Source organism: Photinus pyralis, unplaced genomic scaffold (genome assembly GCF_008802855.1).
Source record: "Photinus pyralis isolate 1611_PpyrPB1 unplaced genomic scaffold, Ppyr1.3 Ppyr1.4_LG8, whole genome shotgun sequence".
Taxonomy (NCBI): Eukaryota; Metazoa; Arthropoda; class Insecta; order Coleoptera; family Lampyridae; genus Photinus; species Photinus pyralis.
In genome coordinates, this window is record NW_022170819.1 from 18,405,850 (window position 1) to 18,422,236 (window position 16,387).

At 38.2% G+C, this 16,387-nt stretch overlaps 2 protein-coding genes across 2 annotated transcripts; one reads left to right on the plus strand and one right to left on the minus strand.

Annotated features, from left to right (window-relative positions):
- Positions 1-1,140: 1,140 nt before the first annotated feature.
- On the plus strand, positions 1,141-2,323 carry LOC116177617. Its single transcript, XM_031496627.1, has 3 exons — positions 1,141-1,818; positions 1,865-1,995; positions 2,045-2,323. The coding sequence occupies exons 1-3, from the start codon at positions 1,174-1,176 to the stop codon at positions 2,307-2,309; spliced, it is 1,041 nt and encodes a 346-aa protein (XP_031352487.1). The 5' UTR covers positions 1,141-1,173; the 3' UTR covers positions 2,310-2,323.
- A 408-nt stretch (positions 2,324-2,731) lies between these two features.
- Positions 2,732-4,711, minus strand: LOC116177616. The gene is made up of 2 exons (XM_031496626.1): positions 3,941-4,711; positions 2,732-3,892 (listed from the first exon to the last, which is right to left on the minus strand). The coding sequence occupies exon 2, from the start codon at positions 3,878-3,880 to the stop codon at positions 2,753-2,755; it is 1,128 nt and encodes a 375-aa protein (XP_031352486.1). The 5' UTR covers positions 3,881-3,892; positions 3,941-4,711; the 3' UTR covers positions 2,732-2,752.
- Positions 4,712-16,387: the final 11,676 nt, after the last annotated feature.

The window sequence follows — 16,387 nt, forward strand, 5'->3', positions numbered from 1 at the left end:
GATTACAATATGGATTACTAATTACGATTACTCCTGAGAAAAGTAATTAAATTACAATACTGATTACAGTAGGTACTTTCAAATTATTTAGTTGCTGATTACTGATTACACAGAAAAGTACCAAAAACTTTAATCAATTACAATTGTAATCGATTACTTTCCAGCTCTGCTCTACGGAATAGTTAAATCGAAGCATACAGAGCAACAGCACACTGATAAATTGATAATGAACTTCCTCGTGAATACATAAAAAAATACTTAATAAACAATATAAAAGCATAATCGCACCCGTACAGTGTAAAAAACATAATTCAAATTACGTACTCAAAACAAAAGCAAAGAGTAATTAACATTTTCAACAAGAGAAATTCATTTTGAGGTGTATGTAAAATTTAGTTCAGAGCAGGCTAATCAGTCTGCTCTTCCAGTTTACCCTAATATACCACACTTTTCATTTTTTTATGGCGAAGTGAATATGTTTCTCGTACAAAACGGTATAAAGGTACACTGTGTACCTTACTTAACTGTTATACTATGGTATATTTTAAACAAATTGTCTAGTACAAAAATTAGGCATCGGAGCAAGTAAGAAAATTATCAAGCTGGCTGTAGGCGTGGATAAAAATTGATTCGGGAATGAGAAACGAAAATGTGATAGGCAGCGATATCTGTGGTAAAAAAGAAGTACTGCATGATGCAGGTGTTTAATTAACAACCAACTAGATGTCAGAATAAGCGTTATTTCAAACAAACTTCCCGCCAAGGTGGATCCACCTTGCTTCCCGCCAAATGATAGAAACAATCTGACAAACCTAGTTAATGTCGCTGAATTATTGTAAACCCCCACCCCCACGTATATCAACGCACAAAATAACTTCTACGATTCCAAAGAGTTAATTAAGGACGCCTCTTTTTCAGCAGATTTGGTTTTAGACCATCATGAGAATATTGCAAAAAAGAACTAAAAGCGTTTCTATAAAAAAATATAAGCTACCTACTGCAATTTGCAAATGCAATGTAAACTTTTTGGAGTAATTCCTTCCATGATTGCTTTGTCTAGAACTGAAGAATGATTACGCAGCACCAATTACAATTTCGCTTACTATACAGAAATGATTACGTATTTGTTGTTGCATATTAGGCACAAATCGATTACTTTTCATCTGCTCAAAAATGCGAGCCATTTTTCTTTTGTACGTATTTTGTGCAATCGCTAAAGCTGAACATATTACGTTCGGTTACGCGTCGTCCATTGCGGTCTACAAGAAAAGCGCATATCTTGCTCTTCCTCGCAGTTCTTGCTACAATGATCCGTTGGGTCCTACCCTTCTGGAAGTGCAATGGAATGCCGACAATTCCCAGCTGAATTCGGAGCGCAAATCCTTCTTCGGTCAGACTTGGGGGAAGTGCAGTCAATTGCAAAGTGCAATCTCGCTGGACGTCAACAATCGGAAAAGTCGGCTTTGGGTGTTGGACCAGGGGAACGACCATTGCCCGCCAAAGGTCGTCGTTTACGGTTTGCCCTCAAATATGGAGTTGGCGAAATGGACACTTGGCAATTTTGGACCGGACGAGCTAAGTATGCTGATTCTTGACGTTTCAGACGAGTATGGGACACTCTGTTACGTTGGCAACAATCGGTTTGATAAATTAACAGTTGTTTCTTATGATCACCGCAAGTGGTGGGAGGTGAGTATTCTTGGTGGTGTAGTTCCGGAACGAATCGCCATCTCCGTCTTCGACACTAAACTGTACGTAACAAGAGATCGTGATGATGCTCTTTTCGCGTTGAATTTGACTGAAGTGCGCCAGACTAAGGTAAGTCGAGAAAGTCGCTCAAAAATAACATCGGTTCTTTTGGTAGATGAATCAATCAGTGTCTTCATATTATGTGGGTCAGAAACTGGGACCTTCCACTGGTTTGGTTACCGATATCGCAGGTGGACTAAATTATTATTTAACACGAGATTATGCCGTGTTGCGATGGTTAATTACGTACGTAACCAATTGGCTATAGAAGTATAAATTCAAGGTTTCTTTTTAGTAAACCTTTATCAGCCGAAAACCACGAGGTTCTGCTGCAATCTCACGACAGACTTCCACATGTAGCCGAACTATTCAATGATCCGCAGTACAACTTATGGGCTTTGGTTAACACAGTATCCAATCAAGATTGCCATTCGGAAAATAAAAGACACAATTTTAGTTCCCAGCATTTACGTTTGGAAACTGGACTGAGTGTGGTTCGACTGTCAAAGTTTGTAAGGTTGGGGTTGCGGAAAAAGTTGTTCGTGGCAGGATATTACTAAAAGATAATATTTTCTTGCGTTAGTTAATTAACCTGCAGGCTGCAGGTTACATCCACTGCACTCTTCCAGTATACAAACTTCCACAACCGAACTGACGATTAGATTACTGTTTTTTTAATTATATGTTCTGCCTCTGTATAATCTAAGTATTGCTGCAGGTTCCAACAGACCCACTGTTCCTGTAAGTAAGATTTGTTACTCCGTTTTTGAAAATTACAAGATGGTACGACTGTCTCTATTCTCCTCAAAAAATGGTTCCAGAGGATATTTCTTTAGCTCAACATTAACTGGCTTAATCATTAAAAAGAGCAAAAGCTACTAGCTTCAGGGCGAGCAACCGATTTCTCGACAGTTATTTTTGTCTATAATGTAATGTTTGAAGAAGCACTTTAGGGCTAAATCGAAAAACAATTTCCTTCAAGATTTTCTATTTCAGTAACAATTTAACAAGTACCCTCCATTAAATGAATTTGTTGCACTGCGCCGCAACCGACAGTGTGCTGGACATAATCTGGGAAGTTGCTCTGCAGCACCCTCATCCTTTGCTGGTTGTGATCGGCCATAACCTGCGTTGGTAGAAAGCACGCACTCGCTTTGTACACGACCAGGAAGTTTTCCTGCTTGAAACAAGTGTTGGAATCCCAGCGGTAGATCTCTTGTTTGCCTTCGTATCTGAAGAATACGGCCGATCCGGTATCGGTACCGAGGATGACGAGCTTGTTAGGTTTCAGACCAAGATCCACGATCCTTCCATTAGCCGATCCTGTGCGCAGATAATCGGTTCGGATCGAAAAGATGCGTTTGCCGCAGAGATAGGTGAAGATGATGTAATTGTTTCCGCACCCTTTGCGGACGAGCGCCATGTATAAGATGTCGCGACGATTACATCCGTTGGCGACAACTTGGGGTAGCACCACCCTATAACCTCGACTGGCAACCACATCGTAAACTAAGATTGACCTCGCCGCGGCGTCACTGACGTAGATTACCGGCCGTTGGTTGCCACGTGGATACTCACAGGCTACGTACTGCAAGCGGGAGGTTTGTGTTACCAAACCGGAAAGATCAACGGTCTTCAACAGCTTCCCAGTTTTCAAGGAAAATGCGACGACTTTCGGCGGACAGTAGCGAATCGGAGTACTGTTAGTGTGCAGCGTATTTACAACACCAGAATCCAAAGCCCACAAAACGCCTTGAGTGTCACAGAACAAGTCCACAACCGATTGTAGCGCCTTGCAGTTCTTCTCCTCTTGCGACAGCCAACACGGGAACGGTGTCAAAATCGCGTCACTTCCGGTCGATTTCAGCGAAACTTGAGCCAAAGTCGCGGGGACACCTGGCCTCAAGCGGGTCAGAGCCAAATAGCAGTAGTCGCCATAAATCTGCGCCCTTTGAGCAACAATATTTTTGCTAATGTACTTCCCGCTCGACTTAAACAGAGCCCTTACTGACTTCTCCGTCCATTCGAAAGGGCCCCCGGTCCATTCTATCGTCTGCAGATAATCCGGATCGCAAGCTCCTCGTATGCACACCAATTGAGCGGTTACCAAAAGAATGTAGGCCAATAACATGATGACCGATACCTAAAATTGTGCTGAGAAAAAAATGTTTGCTAGATTGGAATGACTTACCGACAAATTAAAAGTGATGTATCAGTCTTAATGATCATACTTTATATAGTTATTTATATGTGGAAGTGTAAAGGTTGCGCGTGCCGAATTCAGTTTTGAGAGTTGTAAATATTTAGCTTTTCAAAATTTTACTTCGAAGTTATGCGCTGACCATGAATTTCGCTGCACGTCGTTAAGTTTATATTGAAAAAAACATTTTTGTTAGCGCGTCAACAAGATCAGTACACAGTATTGATTTTTCCCTCAATCTAGGAACCCTTAATGAAGAACTAAGTCTTCAGTTTATTGTTTTTGATATCTTGCATCAATTGATGTAAAAAGTCTGTTATAAGCCAAAGAATAATTTTTTCACTTACCTATTTCTGGAAAGTTCCGCCCACGATTAAAATATTGGGCCTCGGAGGGACACTCGACAGAAAACATGTGCCGATCATACTCTCGCTTCAGACACTTTCTTATACAATCTATACGAGATTATTCAAAGAGAGTCAGATTAATGGGAGTAACATTTGCTCGTAGAACTATCTTCCAAAAAAGCTTTATTAGAATAATAGTAGCTAATGTGTATGATGATATTTTCAAATTAAATTTTATTATCAGTAGTGAATACTGAATTTATATACATTTGGTAAAAGAAGGAGGGCTGGTATGCAAATATTCATAAAACAAGTACCTAATAAATCAGCATATGCATGATGAAAGCGCATTTTTGGTAATACAGATCAGTATTTTATTAGTAAAGTTTAAAATTATCGACCTCACAAGTAATCTAACTCAAAATAGACTAGAGCCTGCACATCTACACTTCATCAAAAAGCTTTTAGTGAAAATTTGAAGTCTCTAGCTATTGTAATTGCCGAGATCTCAGCCGGACAGCCAGCCAGCCAGCCATAACGAATCTAATAGCGTATTTTTTTTTCAAAAATGCCTGAAATCTGTAAAACGTTTAACAAATTATGCCAATACCAATTAATTAAAGTTTTAAAAGCCAATCAATCTAGCTACCTACATTTGTATCTGAGATAACAGATAGTATATCTGTGCTGGGATATAGGGTCAAAATAGGTCACACTGTACAGTGCTTTTCACTTAAAAATGGGCTAACTGCCTTAAAATCAGCAAAGACACAAAGGCTTTATGTCCCTTTTTTTTCAAGGGCGGTTTGATAGTTATTATTTACTTATTAGTTAGTTATTGCATGCGTTCTCATTTTGGTGTCTCTTATTGCTCATTTGACAGTTATACACAATGTAGTTTTTTTTCGAAGGCTGACTAGAAAAGTTTACTTTCTTTAATCTCTACCCAAGAAAACTCCCGTTTGGTCTCGAACTTTTATAAAAGATGCCGCACCGCCTAATAGTCAGTCTTCAATTTGTACCTATTCCGTGTGCAACTTTGTGAAGCAATATCATGCTATACATCAAAATTTTCGGAAAAATGTGTAGATTACGAATATCGGGGCGTACCTCTCAGGGCTGTCCGAAAGGAAAAAACAACCCCTTTACAAAAATACGTATTACGATAAAAAATAGCTAAAAATATTTCCCAAAATGTATGTATTTGCTTGAATCTCTATGGAGTAAACCTGTAAGGGGTGCCGGAAGGGAGAAAACTACCCTACACAACCCCTATCGAAAAAGAAATGTTGCGATAAAACCTCGGATGAAACATTGCTATAAATATTTTTCAAAATCTATTTATTCGCTTGAATCTCTTTGGGCGTACCTCTAAGAAATGGTGGAAGAGAGAAAACTACCCTTATCGCTATCCAGTGCATCGTCAGAATCAGTAGTTTTTTCATCTATTTCAATGTTTGAACAAAATCCGAGATCAACCTCACATTCGCACATTTCCGTACAATGAATTTTTTGAGTTAAACATTTGCACCTTTGACCAAAACAACTGAATCTGGCGAAAAAATTCATACTGTCTTTACTCCCCTTTCAGATGCATCTAAAGAATGAAGAAACATTCTGGGATCTGCTCCTTCGTGTGAACTTTTTAAGTGGTTCATATCGCCACGTATCACAATACAAAGCCCTGTATTTTTATAAAAACAAACGATCTTTTTATTACACGTATTTCCTAAAGCAATAAGATTTTTTGAAGTTATGTATTCTTGAGAGACAAAAGACAAAAGTGGTTTATACTGGTTTTTCGTCAACATATGGTAACGTATAGGGTCTGTACCATTTTGTCTTCTGGTTCTTTCCGATGACCCATAACATAATTATCAAAAAACCCTTGTAAAGTTTATGAATGAATTCATTACCTTTATTAACGATGGTGGTTATTAACGAATATTAAAAACACGCAAAGGCAAAACAGGTGAAAACTTCTTCCCCAGAAAATGCTCACCTATTTTCGAACGCGCTACGGGTAATTAAAATTTTTTTTTTTTATTGATAATTTACATGGTGGTTAAAATACTAGTCTATAGCCACATAAACAGACCCATAATTCCCGCTGTCATAACAACGGGAGTTATAAAATCTAATTCCCTGTCAGAACAATAGGACTACTTTGACAATTAATTGACATTTACGGTAAAGTCAAACACAATGGTTAGCTGTCAATCGTGTAATATAAGTCAAAACCTACAGAAGGAACGAGAATGACATTTCATAGGTGGTAACCATGTTATATTTCTTAAAATGGTCTTCTTTTACGATACTTAACTTTATTCATTTGGTAGGTTGTGATACAGATCCATTGTCGTAGCAATTGTGTGTAAAACAATATTTTGAAATACATCTAGGTACTTTTCAGATTTCCCTCAGACAGTGAATGGCGAATCTTAGACTTCTTGGGCTAAAATTCCTGATTCTTATTTTTAAAAACGTTTTCAATTGCCCATAACTATAATCCAAAAGAACGTCTTAGTATTGTTCAAATTCGACTAATAATGTGTATAAATAATACCTTGAAATATCTAGGTTCTCTCGCACACGCAGCATGTATCTAAGCATGGAGTAGTAGGTCCACAAGCAAGACGGTTTTCCCTGCTTAGATAATTCACTAAAATACGCCAAAAGAATGTTTTCGTTCACAATCTTCAAGGATTTTTCCGATCACAATTTACAAAACTTGGAGTATTCGTTTTCATATAATGTTTTTGAAGTCGCCGGCACTAACTCCTTAAGAGCGTCTTCAGCTTCTTTTATTCCCCCCATGGGAACATCATCATCTTCATTCCCTTCCAACATTTTCCGTTCTTGAACAAAGCCAAACGACACAAAAATTGCTTTCAAAATGACGGACGCAGCATTTTTTGTTGTTTATATACGTAACTAGGTAACCATGGGTGGCAGTCGCAGCTACAGTGACTTTATAGAGACAGTGGCGACCATGATACAATAAATATAAGATATGATATTGCGCATGTAGGAGGAGTTATGAATCACGTGTGTGACGTCACGCGGTGAATTTCAAATTAAATATAATTGCCTGTCAGTGTAGATTTTGGTACTTTTTTGGAATTTGTGAATCAGTTTTCAACAAAATGAGGTGTTCCGTGGTTGGATGTACCACAGCTAATGGATCAAAACAGTTTTCAAGCAATCTAATGTTTTTCCGGTTCCCGAATGATCAAAATTTTCAAAAACGTTGGGTGTTAGCTTGTAACCGGCCAGGTCACATTAATGTGAAAACTACCAGAATATGTTCGAAACATTTTGACGAGTCGTCTTACGAACGGAATTTGCGGTTTGAACTACTGGGCTATACCGCCCGAAATCGTCGACTGTTGAAACCAGATACCGTACCATTTCTCAATTTGCCACTGGGAAACTCAAAGGATGTGAAAGGGGAATCGGCCCGAACCAGTCGCATTAATAAAAGAAATAGGTCAAAATTAGTTGCGGCTCTCCTACAAACCAGGTAAGCTTCTTGTTTTGGTGTATTAGAAATTGGTTTAGAGACGTTTTTCAGTACGAACACTGATGCTGACAACAGAGACGAGATAATTCCAAATTAAAAGAAGAAAATGAAATTTTTCACAGGTTTTTCACCACCACTGAAATGATATTGAAACATCCTTATAAGCGAGTAACATGGACAATTGAAGATATTTCGAAAGCTATTATCATTGATTCAGCTGGTACAAGAGCCTATAGGTTGTTACGGAAAAAAGGATACCCTCTGCCAGCAGTGTCAGCGCTTAGAGAATGATTTAAAAAAATTCAACTAATGCCTTACATATTTAAGAATGTAGTAATAATAGTGTTTGACTCCATCTCATATCTCAGTGTTCACGAGATTACTAATTTAATATATTATGTGTACTTGTTTATTTAATATTTTGTAAATAACTTGAGACTATTCTAATAACAAACATGTCTTATTTTGTACCTACTCCTTTACACTTCCTGATGTCCGATTTACTTTTTAAATTCTATATTACCAATTTATCTAGCAATAAAGAACAATAATTCAATATATTTTTATCTTATCGAATACCGTTTTTGAATCTAGTATAATTCAATATTTTGTATTAGTAATTTCGTCTTTAATATCTACTCCACAATGTTTAGATACTTTAGCATAAGTAGGTATCTTACCATAATATGGAAAACGCCTGCATTTCCTCTTTTTATGGTGCGCTTAATTATAGCTTATAGCATTTTTAAAGATGGTCTTTAACGATCTCTTGATATTTTTCAGCATATTTTGCGTTTAGGTTTTATAATTTCAACTCCCTTTTTCCCCTAAACCATTATAATTAAGAAATTTTAGTGTTTGTAGTAGAATTAAGAAAAACAAGTTAAAAAGTAATCGTAAACGATTTACATAAAGCGCATTTCCACTTGCATTCATTTCCCATTATTGTAAGATGCAACCTCTATTAAAATCGTAAAAATCCGGCCACAAATATGAAAGATAGCGTTGCACATGGGCAATCCATTTTTGACGTGCTACTTCAATTTCAGTTTATGAGAAGAATTTCATTTCAATGCTTTTCTAAATAAGAAAGTTGGAACTGCGCATGCCAAACCTAAATTTTGAAACTAATGTTAGATTTTCCTTTGTTCCAAGCGCCTAAGTATCAAATTTCAGTTAAATGCTTCCATAGATAAAAAAGTTGGCACTGCGCATGCACAAAATAAAATTTTGAAACTGGCGCTAGATTTTCCTTTATTCCAAGTGCCTATGTATCACATTTCATTTAAATTCTTCCATAAATAAAACAGTTGGCACTGCGCATGCGCAAAACCAAATTTTGAAACTGGCGTTTGATTTTCCTTTATTCCACGTGCCTATGTATCAAATTTCATTATTTAAATTCTTCCATAAATAAAACAGTTGGCACTGCGCATGCGCAAAACCAAATTTTGAAATTGGCGTTTGATTTTCCTTTATCCCAAGTGCCTATGTATCAAATTTCGTTTAAATTCTCCCATAAATAAAAAAGTTGGCACTGCGCATGCGCAAAACCAAATTTTGAAATTGGCGTTTGATTTTCCTTTATCCCAAGTGCCTATGTATCAAATTTCGTTAAAATTCTTCCATAAATAAAAAAGTTGGCACTGCGCATGCGCAAAACCAAATTTTGAAATTGGCGTTTGATTTTCCTTTATTCGAAGTGCTTATGTATCAAATTTCGTTTAAATTCTTCCATAAATAAAAAAGTTGGCACTGCGCATGCGCAAAACCAAATTTTGAAATTGGCGTTTGATTTTCCTTTATCCCAAGTGCCTATGTATCAAATTTCGTTTAAATTCTTCCATAAATAAAAAAGTTGGCACTGCGCATGCGCAAAACCAAATTTTGAAATTGGCGTTTGATTTTCCTTTATCCCAAGTGCCTATGTATCAAATTTCGTTTAAATTCTTCCATAAATAAAAAAGTTGGCACTGCGCATGCGCAAAACCAAATTTTGAAATTGGCGTTTGATTTTCTTTTATCCCAGGTGCCTATGTATCAAATTTCGTTTAAATTCTTCCATAAATAAAAAAGTTGGCACTGCGCATGCGCAAAACCAAATTTTGAAATTGGCGTTTGATTTTCCTTTATCCCAAATGCCTATGTATCAAATTTCGTTTAAATTCTTCCATAAATAAAAAAGTTGGCACTGCGCATGCGCAAAACCAAATTTTGAAATTGGCCTTTGATTTTCCTTTATTCCAAGTGCCTATGTATCAAATTTCGTTTAAATTCTTCCATAAATAAAAAAGTTGGCACTGCGCATGCGCAAAACCAAATTTTGGAATTGGCGTTTGATTTTCCTTTATCCCAAGTGCCTATGTATCAAATTTCGTTTAAATTCTTCCATAAATAAAAAAGTTGGCACTGCGCATGCGCACAACCAAATTTTGAAACTGGCGTTTGATTTTCCTTTATTCCAAGTGCCTATGTATCAAATTTCGTTTAAATTCTTGGCACTGCGCATGCGCACAACCAAATTTTGAAATTGGCGTTTGATTTTCCTTTATCCCAAGTGCCTATGTATCAAATTTCGTTTAAATTCTTTCATAAATAAAAAAGTTGGCACTGCGCATGCGCAAAACCAAATTTTGAAATTGGCGTTTGATTTTCCTTTATCCCAAGTGCCTATGTATCAAATTTCGCTTAAATTCTTCCATAAATAAAAAAGTTGGCACTGCGCATGCGCAAAACCAAATTTTGAAATTGGCGTTTGATTTTCCTTTAGCCCAAGTGCCTATGTATCAAATTTCGTTTAAATTCTTCCATAAATAAAAAAGTTGGCACTGCGCATGCGCAAAACCAAATTTTGAAATTGGCGTTTGATTTTCCTGTATCCCAAGTGCCTATGTATCAAATTTCGTTTAAATTCTTCCATAAATAAAAAAGTTGGCACTGCGCATGCGCAAAACCAAATTTTGAAATTGGCGTTTGATTTTCCTTTATTTGAAGTGCATATGTATCAAATTTCATTCAAATACTTTTATAAGTAAAAAATTTGCAATTCGGTTTATAAATGGTCGAGATGCGAAAAGGGCACTGTGAATTTTGAATCGATTCGACTCAAGTTTTGGCATTGCGTATTATATGGCTGAAGCTATGCCCATATTGAATTTAATGCAGTTCAGTTCATAACTAACGGAGATGTAAAAGCGATCGAACATTTCTAAACAAAGTTATCGTTCACACGGACAGATAGATGGACAGACAGACAAAGGAACAGACGGACAGACCAACAGGCAGACGACAGATAGCAATGCAAAATTATAAACGATCTCTAGGATCGTTAATAACGGCAAAAGTGTAAAATTATGGAACATGTAAAAAACGGTTTTTTGTTTTTTTTACAATAACTTTTTTTGTAAGCGGTACAGAAAAAATTCCTTCCTTGGTACAAGACTCGGCACCATAACGAACCAAATAGCGAAAAAAGTAGAACAATAGCTCTTAAGATAAAGAACTAGTAGCGTCGCAAAACGAGCGGACGGACGGACAGCCGGACGGACGGACGGACGGACGGACAAAGTGGCCACAATAGCGCATTTTTTTTATTTTTGTGGAAATGCGCTAAAAATCCGGCTTTAAATTCAAATTTTATCACCGCGTGACGTCATGCGCGAACTGGACGAATTTGGAACGGCAATCTAGCATATCTTGTTTTATTTATATCATGAGTTGACGTTTGCTTATAATCATCATCATCTTTGTAAATAAAACGATTTCCGTTGAAAAAGATAATACATCGTGGATGCGGATCGGAACGAGAAAGAAGAGTAGGCGTTTGTCATGAGATAGAGAACTGTCATGGAACTGTCTATGAGTTAGATGTGTTTGTTGGAGTTGAAATAAAAAGCGTATTTTCAAATAGTGGTGTTTTACTGGGTTATTACATTGGCGACGAGGATTTAAAAGAAACTTATTTCGGTAAGAAAAGAAAAGGGGGAACATAATTATGTTCCTAATACAAATCGGTTGCAAAGTCAAACCGAAGAGTGACCGTTAAATCAGACACAGAGGGCGCGCACTAAACTGCGCACAAAGAGTGACCGTTAAATCGGACCAAAAGGGCGCGCACTAAACTGCGCACAAAGAGTGACCGTTAAATCGGATCAAAAGGGCGCGCACTAAACTGCGCACATAGGGCGTCTGTTCAATCGGACTCAAAGGGGCGCACTAAACTGCGCACATAGGGCGTCCGTTAGATCGGACACAGAAACGGATAATCCGTTACGCAAGCAAAGTGAGTAAAAGAAACGTCACTGTGACAAGATTAAATAAGTATTATACAATAGGTTTTTTTTAAAAAAAAAAAGCACCTTGAAATGGAGTATTGTAACATAAAACCGTTCCTTTGTGACAATATAGACAAGGCTCTGTTACGTACAGAATGGGAGAAATGGTTGCGATCGGTTAAATTGTATTTTGAGGCGGAAGAAATAGTACATCCTAAGAAAAAAACGCAGTAAGTTACTGCATTTTTGAGATACAGGACGTGGCATATAATCTTCCCAGGGCCATCGAAGAATACGACGAACAACAGAAAAATGACGTTTTTGGAGTATTAGTGAAAAAGTTAAACGATCATTTTTCTCCGGAACAGAATTCGACTTTTGAACGTCACGTGTTTAACTCCATTAAAACGGAAGGTGGAGAAACCTTTACTAAATTCTTGTTAAGAGTAAGACGACAATCGTCAAAATGTGCATTTGGGACTTCCAAAATCGAAGCCATAGATATCAACTTAAAAGACAAGTTGATCGACTCAGGGGCACCGATGGAACTGAAGAAGAAATTATTGGAGAAAGAGAGGTGTCTAGATAGATGAAGTCATAGAACTGTCGGATACATGAGGAAAATATAAGCACGCAATCCACAGTAATGAACCAAGTTAACTCACAACCAGGTCCGTCGTACGTTCACATTAATAAGGTGGAGATAAAGGGAAGGCAAAGTAATGAATGCGCAAGATGTGGAAGGACCGATCACAAGAATCGAAAGTTAAGTGTCACCGCTGTGAGTTAGTGGGGCATTTTGCTACCAAATGCAGAACGAGAACCACTAAGCGACCTGCTAGGCTTGAACCAAAAGGAAATACGAAGAGATGGCGGAATGCAGTAAATCGAGCGGATGACCTCTCACAAGAGTGAGAAGAGGACCGAGAAGTAGAAATCGAGAGGTTTGATTGTTTTAAGGTGGTCGAGTGGTAGACAATTCAGCAGTCAAAGATGGACTAATTGAATGCATCGTGGGGGAGGTGTTAAAATAACCATGCTCATCGATTCCGGGTCAAAAGTGAACGTTATAAACGGCACAGATTGGAAAAAGTTGACGCGAAATAAAACTGTAGTCTGGAAATTGAGCCTAAGTAGTGAGAAAACGTTGAAACCTTACGCTTCTGGAATGTTACTAGTCGATCACAAATTTCGGTCCACAATCACAGTAGGAACAAGGCAAGAAATAATTGCGGATTTCTTTGTTTTCGAAGGAGGAGACATCTCTAGTAGGAAAAGACACCGCTCTTCGACTGGGAATACTGAAGATGGGTTTGAACGTAAATGCTTTAGTGGAAAACACGTCGTTTCTGAAAATCAAAAACGTGTTAGTTAAGCTTACCATAGACCCGAGAATAAAACCGGTTCGACAACCTCTTCGAAAGGTACCCATCACGGTGGAAGAAGCAGTAGAACAGAAATTGGACGAGACTTTAGCTAAAGGAATAATTGAGAAGGTCCGTGAACCTAGCGAATAGGTGTCCCCAATAGTAGTAATTTTCAAGTCGGGTGGCGACATCCGTATTTGTATTGATATGCAGAGGGCAAATATGAAGCTATTCGGCGGGAAAATTATCCCTTACCAACCTTTGATGGGTTTGTAACTAAACTGAGAAACGCGCGGTTCTTCTCAAAGTTGGACCTGCTTAACGCATACCACCAGGTGGAATTAGATGAAGAAAGTCGCCCAACAACGACATGTATTACACACAAGGAAATGTTTAAATATACACGTTTGTTGTTTGGGGTCAATTCGGCTCCAGAAATTTTTCAGCGTATTATTGAGGCCATATTTGCAGAGTGTGAAGGATGTTTAAACTGCATAGATGACATTATTATTTACGGAGGTACCGAGGAAGAGCATGACAAATCTGTCAAAGGTGCTGAAAACATTAAAGGAAAATAACGCCGTTCTTAATGACAACAAATGTTTATTCAAAGTCCAAAACTAGGAGTTTTTAGGCCACAAGCTGTCAGTAAATGGAATCGAGGCAGCAGACAGCAAAGTAAAAACTATCCTTGAATTTCGATCCCTAACACTAAGGAAGAAGTCAGGAGTTTTCTGGGTCTTGTGACGTATATGGGGAAATTTGTTCCTGATCTTGGTATTCATTCTTGGATTCATTGATTGAGACAAATCATAAAGCAAGACGTCAAATTCATTTGGACATCGACGCATCAAAAAGCATTCGACAAGTTAAAACGAATGCTGGCTAAACCACCAGCGCTGAACTAGAGACGGATCATAAACCCCTAGAAGTAATTTTCAAACCGTCTTCAAAGCCGCCCGCCAGGATTGAAAGGTGGGTGCTACGCTTACAAGCGTTCAAATTCAAAATCATTTATCTACCTTCGAAACAAAACATTGCAGACTGTGTGTCTCAGCTGTGCCCATCCTATTCCAAAGAACCTTTCGAGGTTGGGAGCGAATACCATATACATATACCGTCATAGAGGCGGCAACACCAAAAGCGGTGATTCAAAGATATTTAACGAAAGCAAGAACGATGAACTTTGCGAGGAAATCGTATTATCATACCTAACACCGTTAGACACACAGATTTTGAATTTGGCTCACGAGGGCCACCCGGGAGAAACAGCTATGAAACGACGATTACGGGCAAAAGTGTGGTGGCCACAAATTTATCGAGAAGCTGAGAAAATTGTGAAAACTTGTTTGGATTGTCTCCAGTGTCCACCAATGACGAGACATAAGTTCCCGAACGGGCCGTGGCAACATATTGCTATCGATTTGATGAAGGCTGGTCCTATATCTGAAAAGATACTGGTCGTGATCGATTATTTTTCGCACTACCAAGAGATCAAATTTCTCAAGTCTCCTACGGCAGCCACCATTATCGCGCATCTACAGGAAATGTTTTCTCGACTTGGAATACCGAATTCGATACGAGCTGACAACGGGCCCCAGTTCGCAAGAAAGGAGTGTCACTTGTTTTGTGAGGGAAGCAATATTGAGTTTATTCACACAACACCTTATTGGCCGCAGGCCAATGGGGAAGTGGAAAATCTAAACCGATCAATCTTAAAACTATTGAAAATAAGTCATACTGCAGGAAAAGACTACAAAGCTGAACTGCAGGAATTTACTCTGATGTGCATATAATACGGCATCGCATAGTACTACCACAGGTAAATAAATCCCCGTCGGAGCTTCTCTACGGCAGAAATATTAGAGACAAAATCCCAACTATCTACGATTTATACAGTGAGCTGACGGATGAAGAAGCCTATGATCGAAACCTGCTAAATAAACAAAAAGGAAAGGACCTGGAAGACCGGACAAAGGGCGCGCGAGAAATTGACATAAATGTTGGAGATCCAGCTTTAGTCAAGAATGTTGTCGTTCCCCATCAACTGATTCCGACTTTTAGTAAGGACACTTAAAAAGTTCAACAACGGTCCGGAAATGAGTTGGTTCTGGAGGGAGCAGGGCGCGTTATTCGACGACACGTCAGCCACGTTAAGATAAATCTTAGATACATCTTTTCAGCAGCCTGCCGCGGGCCCGGAGACATCCAACAATTCGAAACGTTTACAGGATTTGGAGGACGGTTCGATAACACAGAAGGTAGCACGTCCCTCGAGCCATCTGAAATCCCGAAGGTAGTGAATACACTCAGATTGGAAAGAAAGGGAGGAATGTGGAGACCCACAGTGGATGCGGATCGGAACGAGAAAGAAGAGTAGGCGTTTGTCATTAGATAGAGAACTGTCATGGAACTGTCTATGAGTTAGATGTGTTTGTTGGAGTTGAAATAAAAAGCGTATTTTCAAATAGTGGTGTTTTACTGGGTTATTACAAAATCTAAACAAACGTTGGTAGGTGTAAAATCCAAATCCAGTAAAGCCTATTATAAAGAATATGAAAAGTTGTTTCCATGGATGAATAGGAAGTTACTTACGAATACAGTCTTAAATGCATCCATAATGCTGGCATATATGAAGAAATGTCAAAGGTATTTAAATCTTCTATATTTTGGTGCATTCATTCAAAACTTTAAAGCAATGCTGCGATTAAAAAGTGGAACAGATTTGGAAGCATACCCTAAATTCCGCGCGTTTGTGAAAGCTTCAACCAAAGGATAGGTACAAAAGCCAAAGAAATGTTCTGCATTTACAGAAAGCGACCTAAGAGGATTTTTTATTTCACCCAGATGACAGTTTCAAAAGTCATACTTGAAGTATCGTTACTTAGCAACTTTAAAGCACGTGTGTTTTAAAGGCCCTTTTTCTA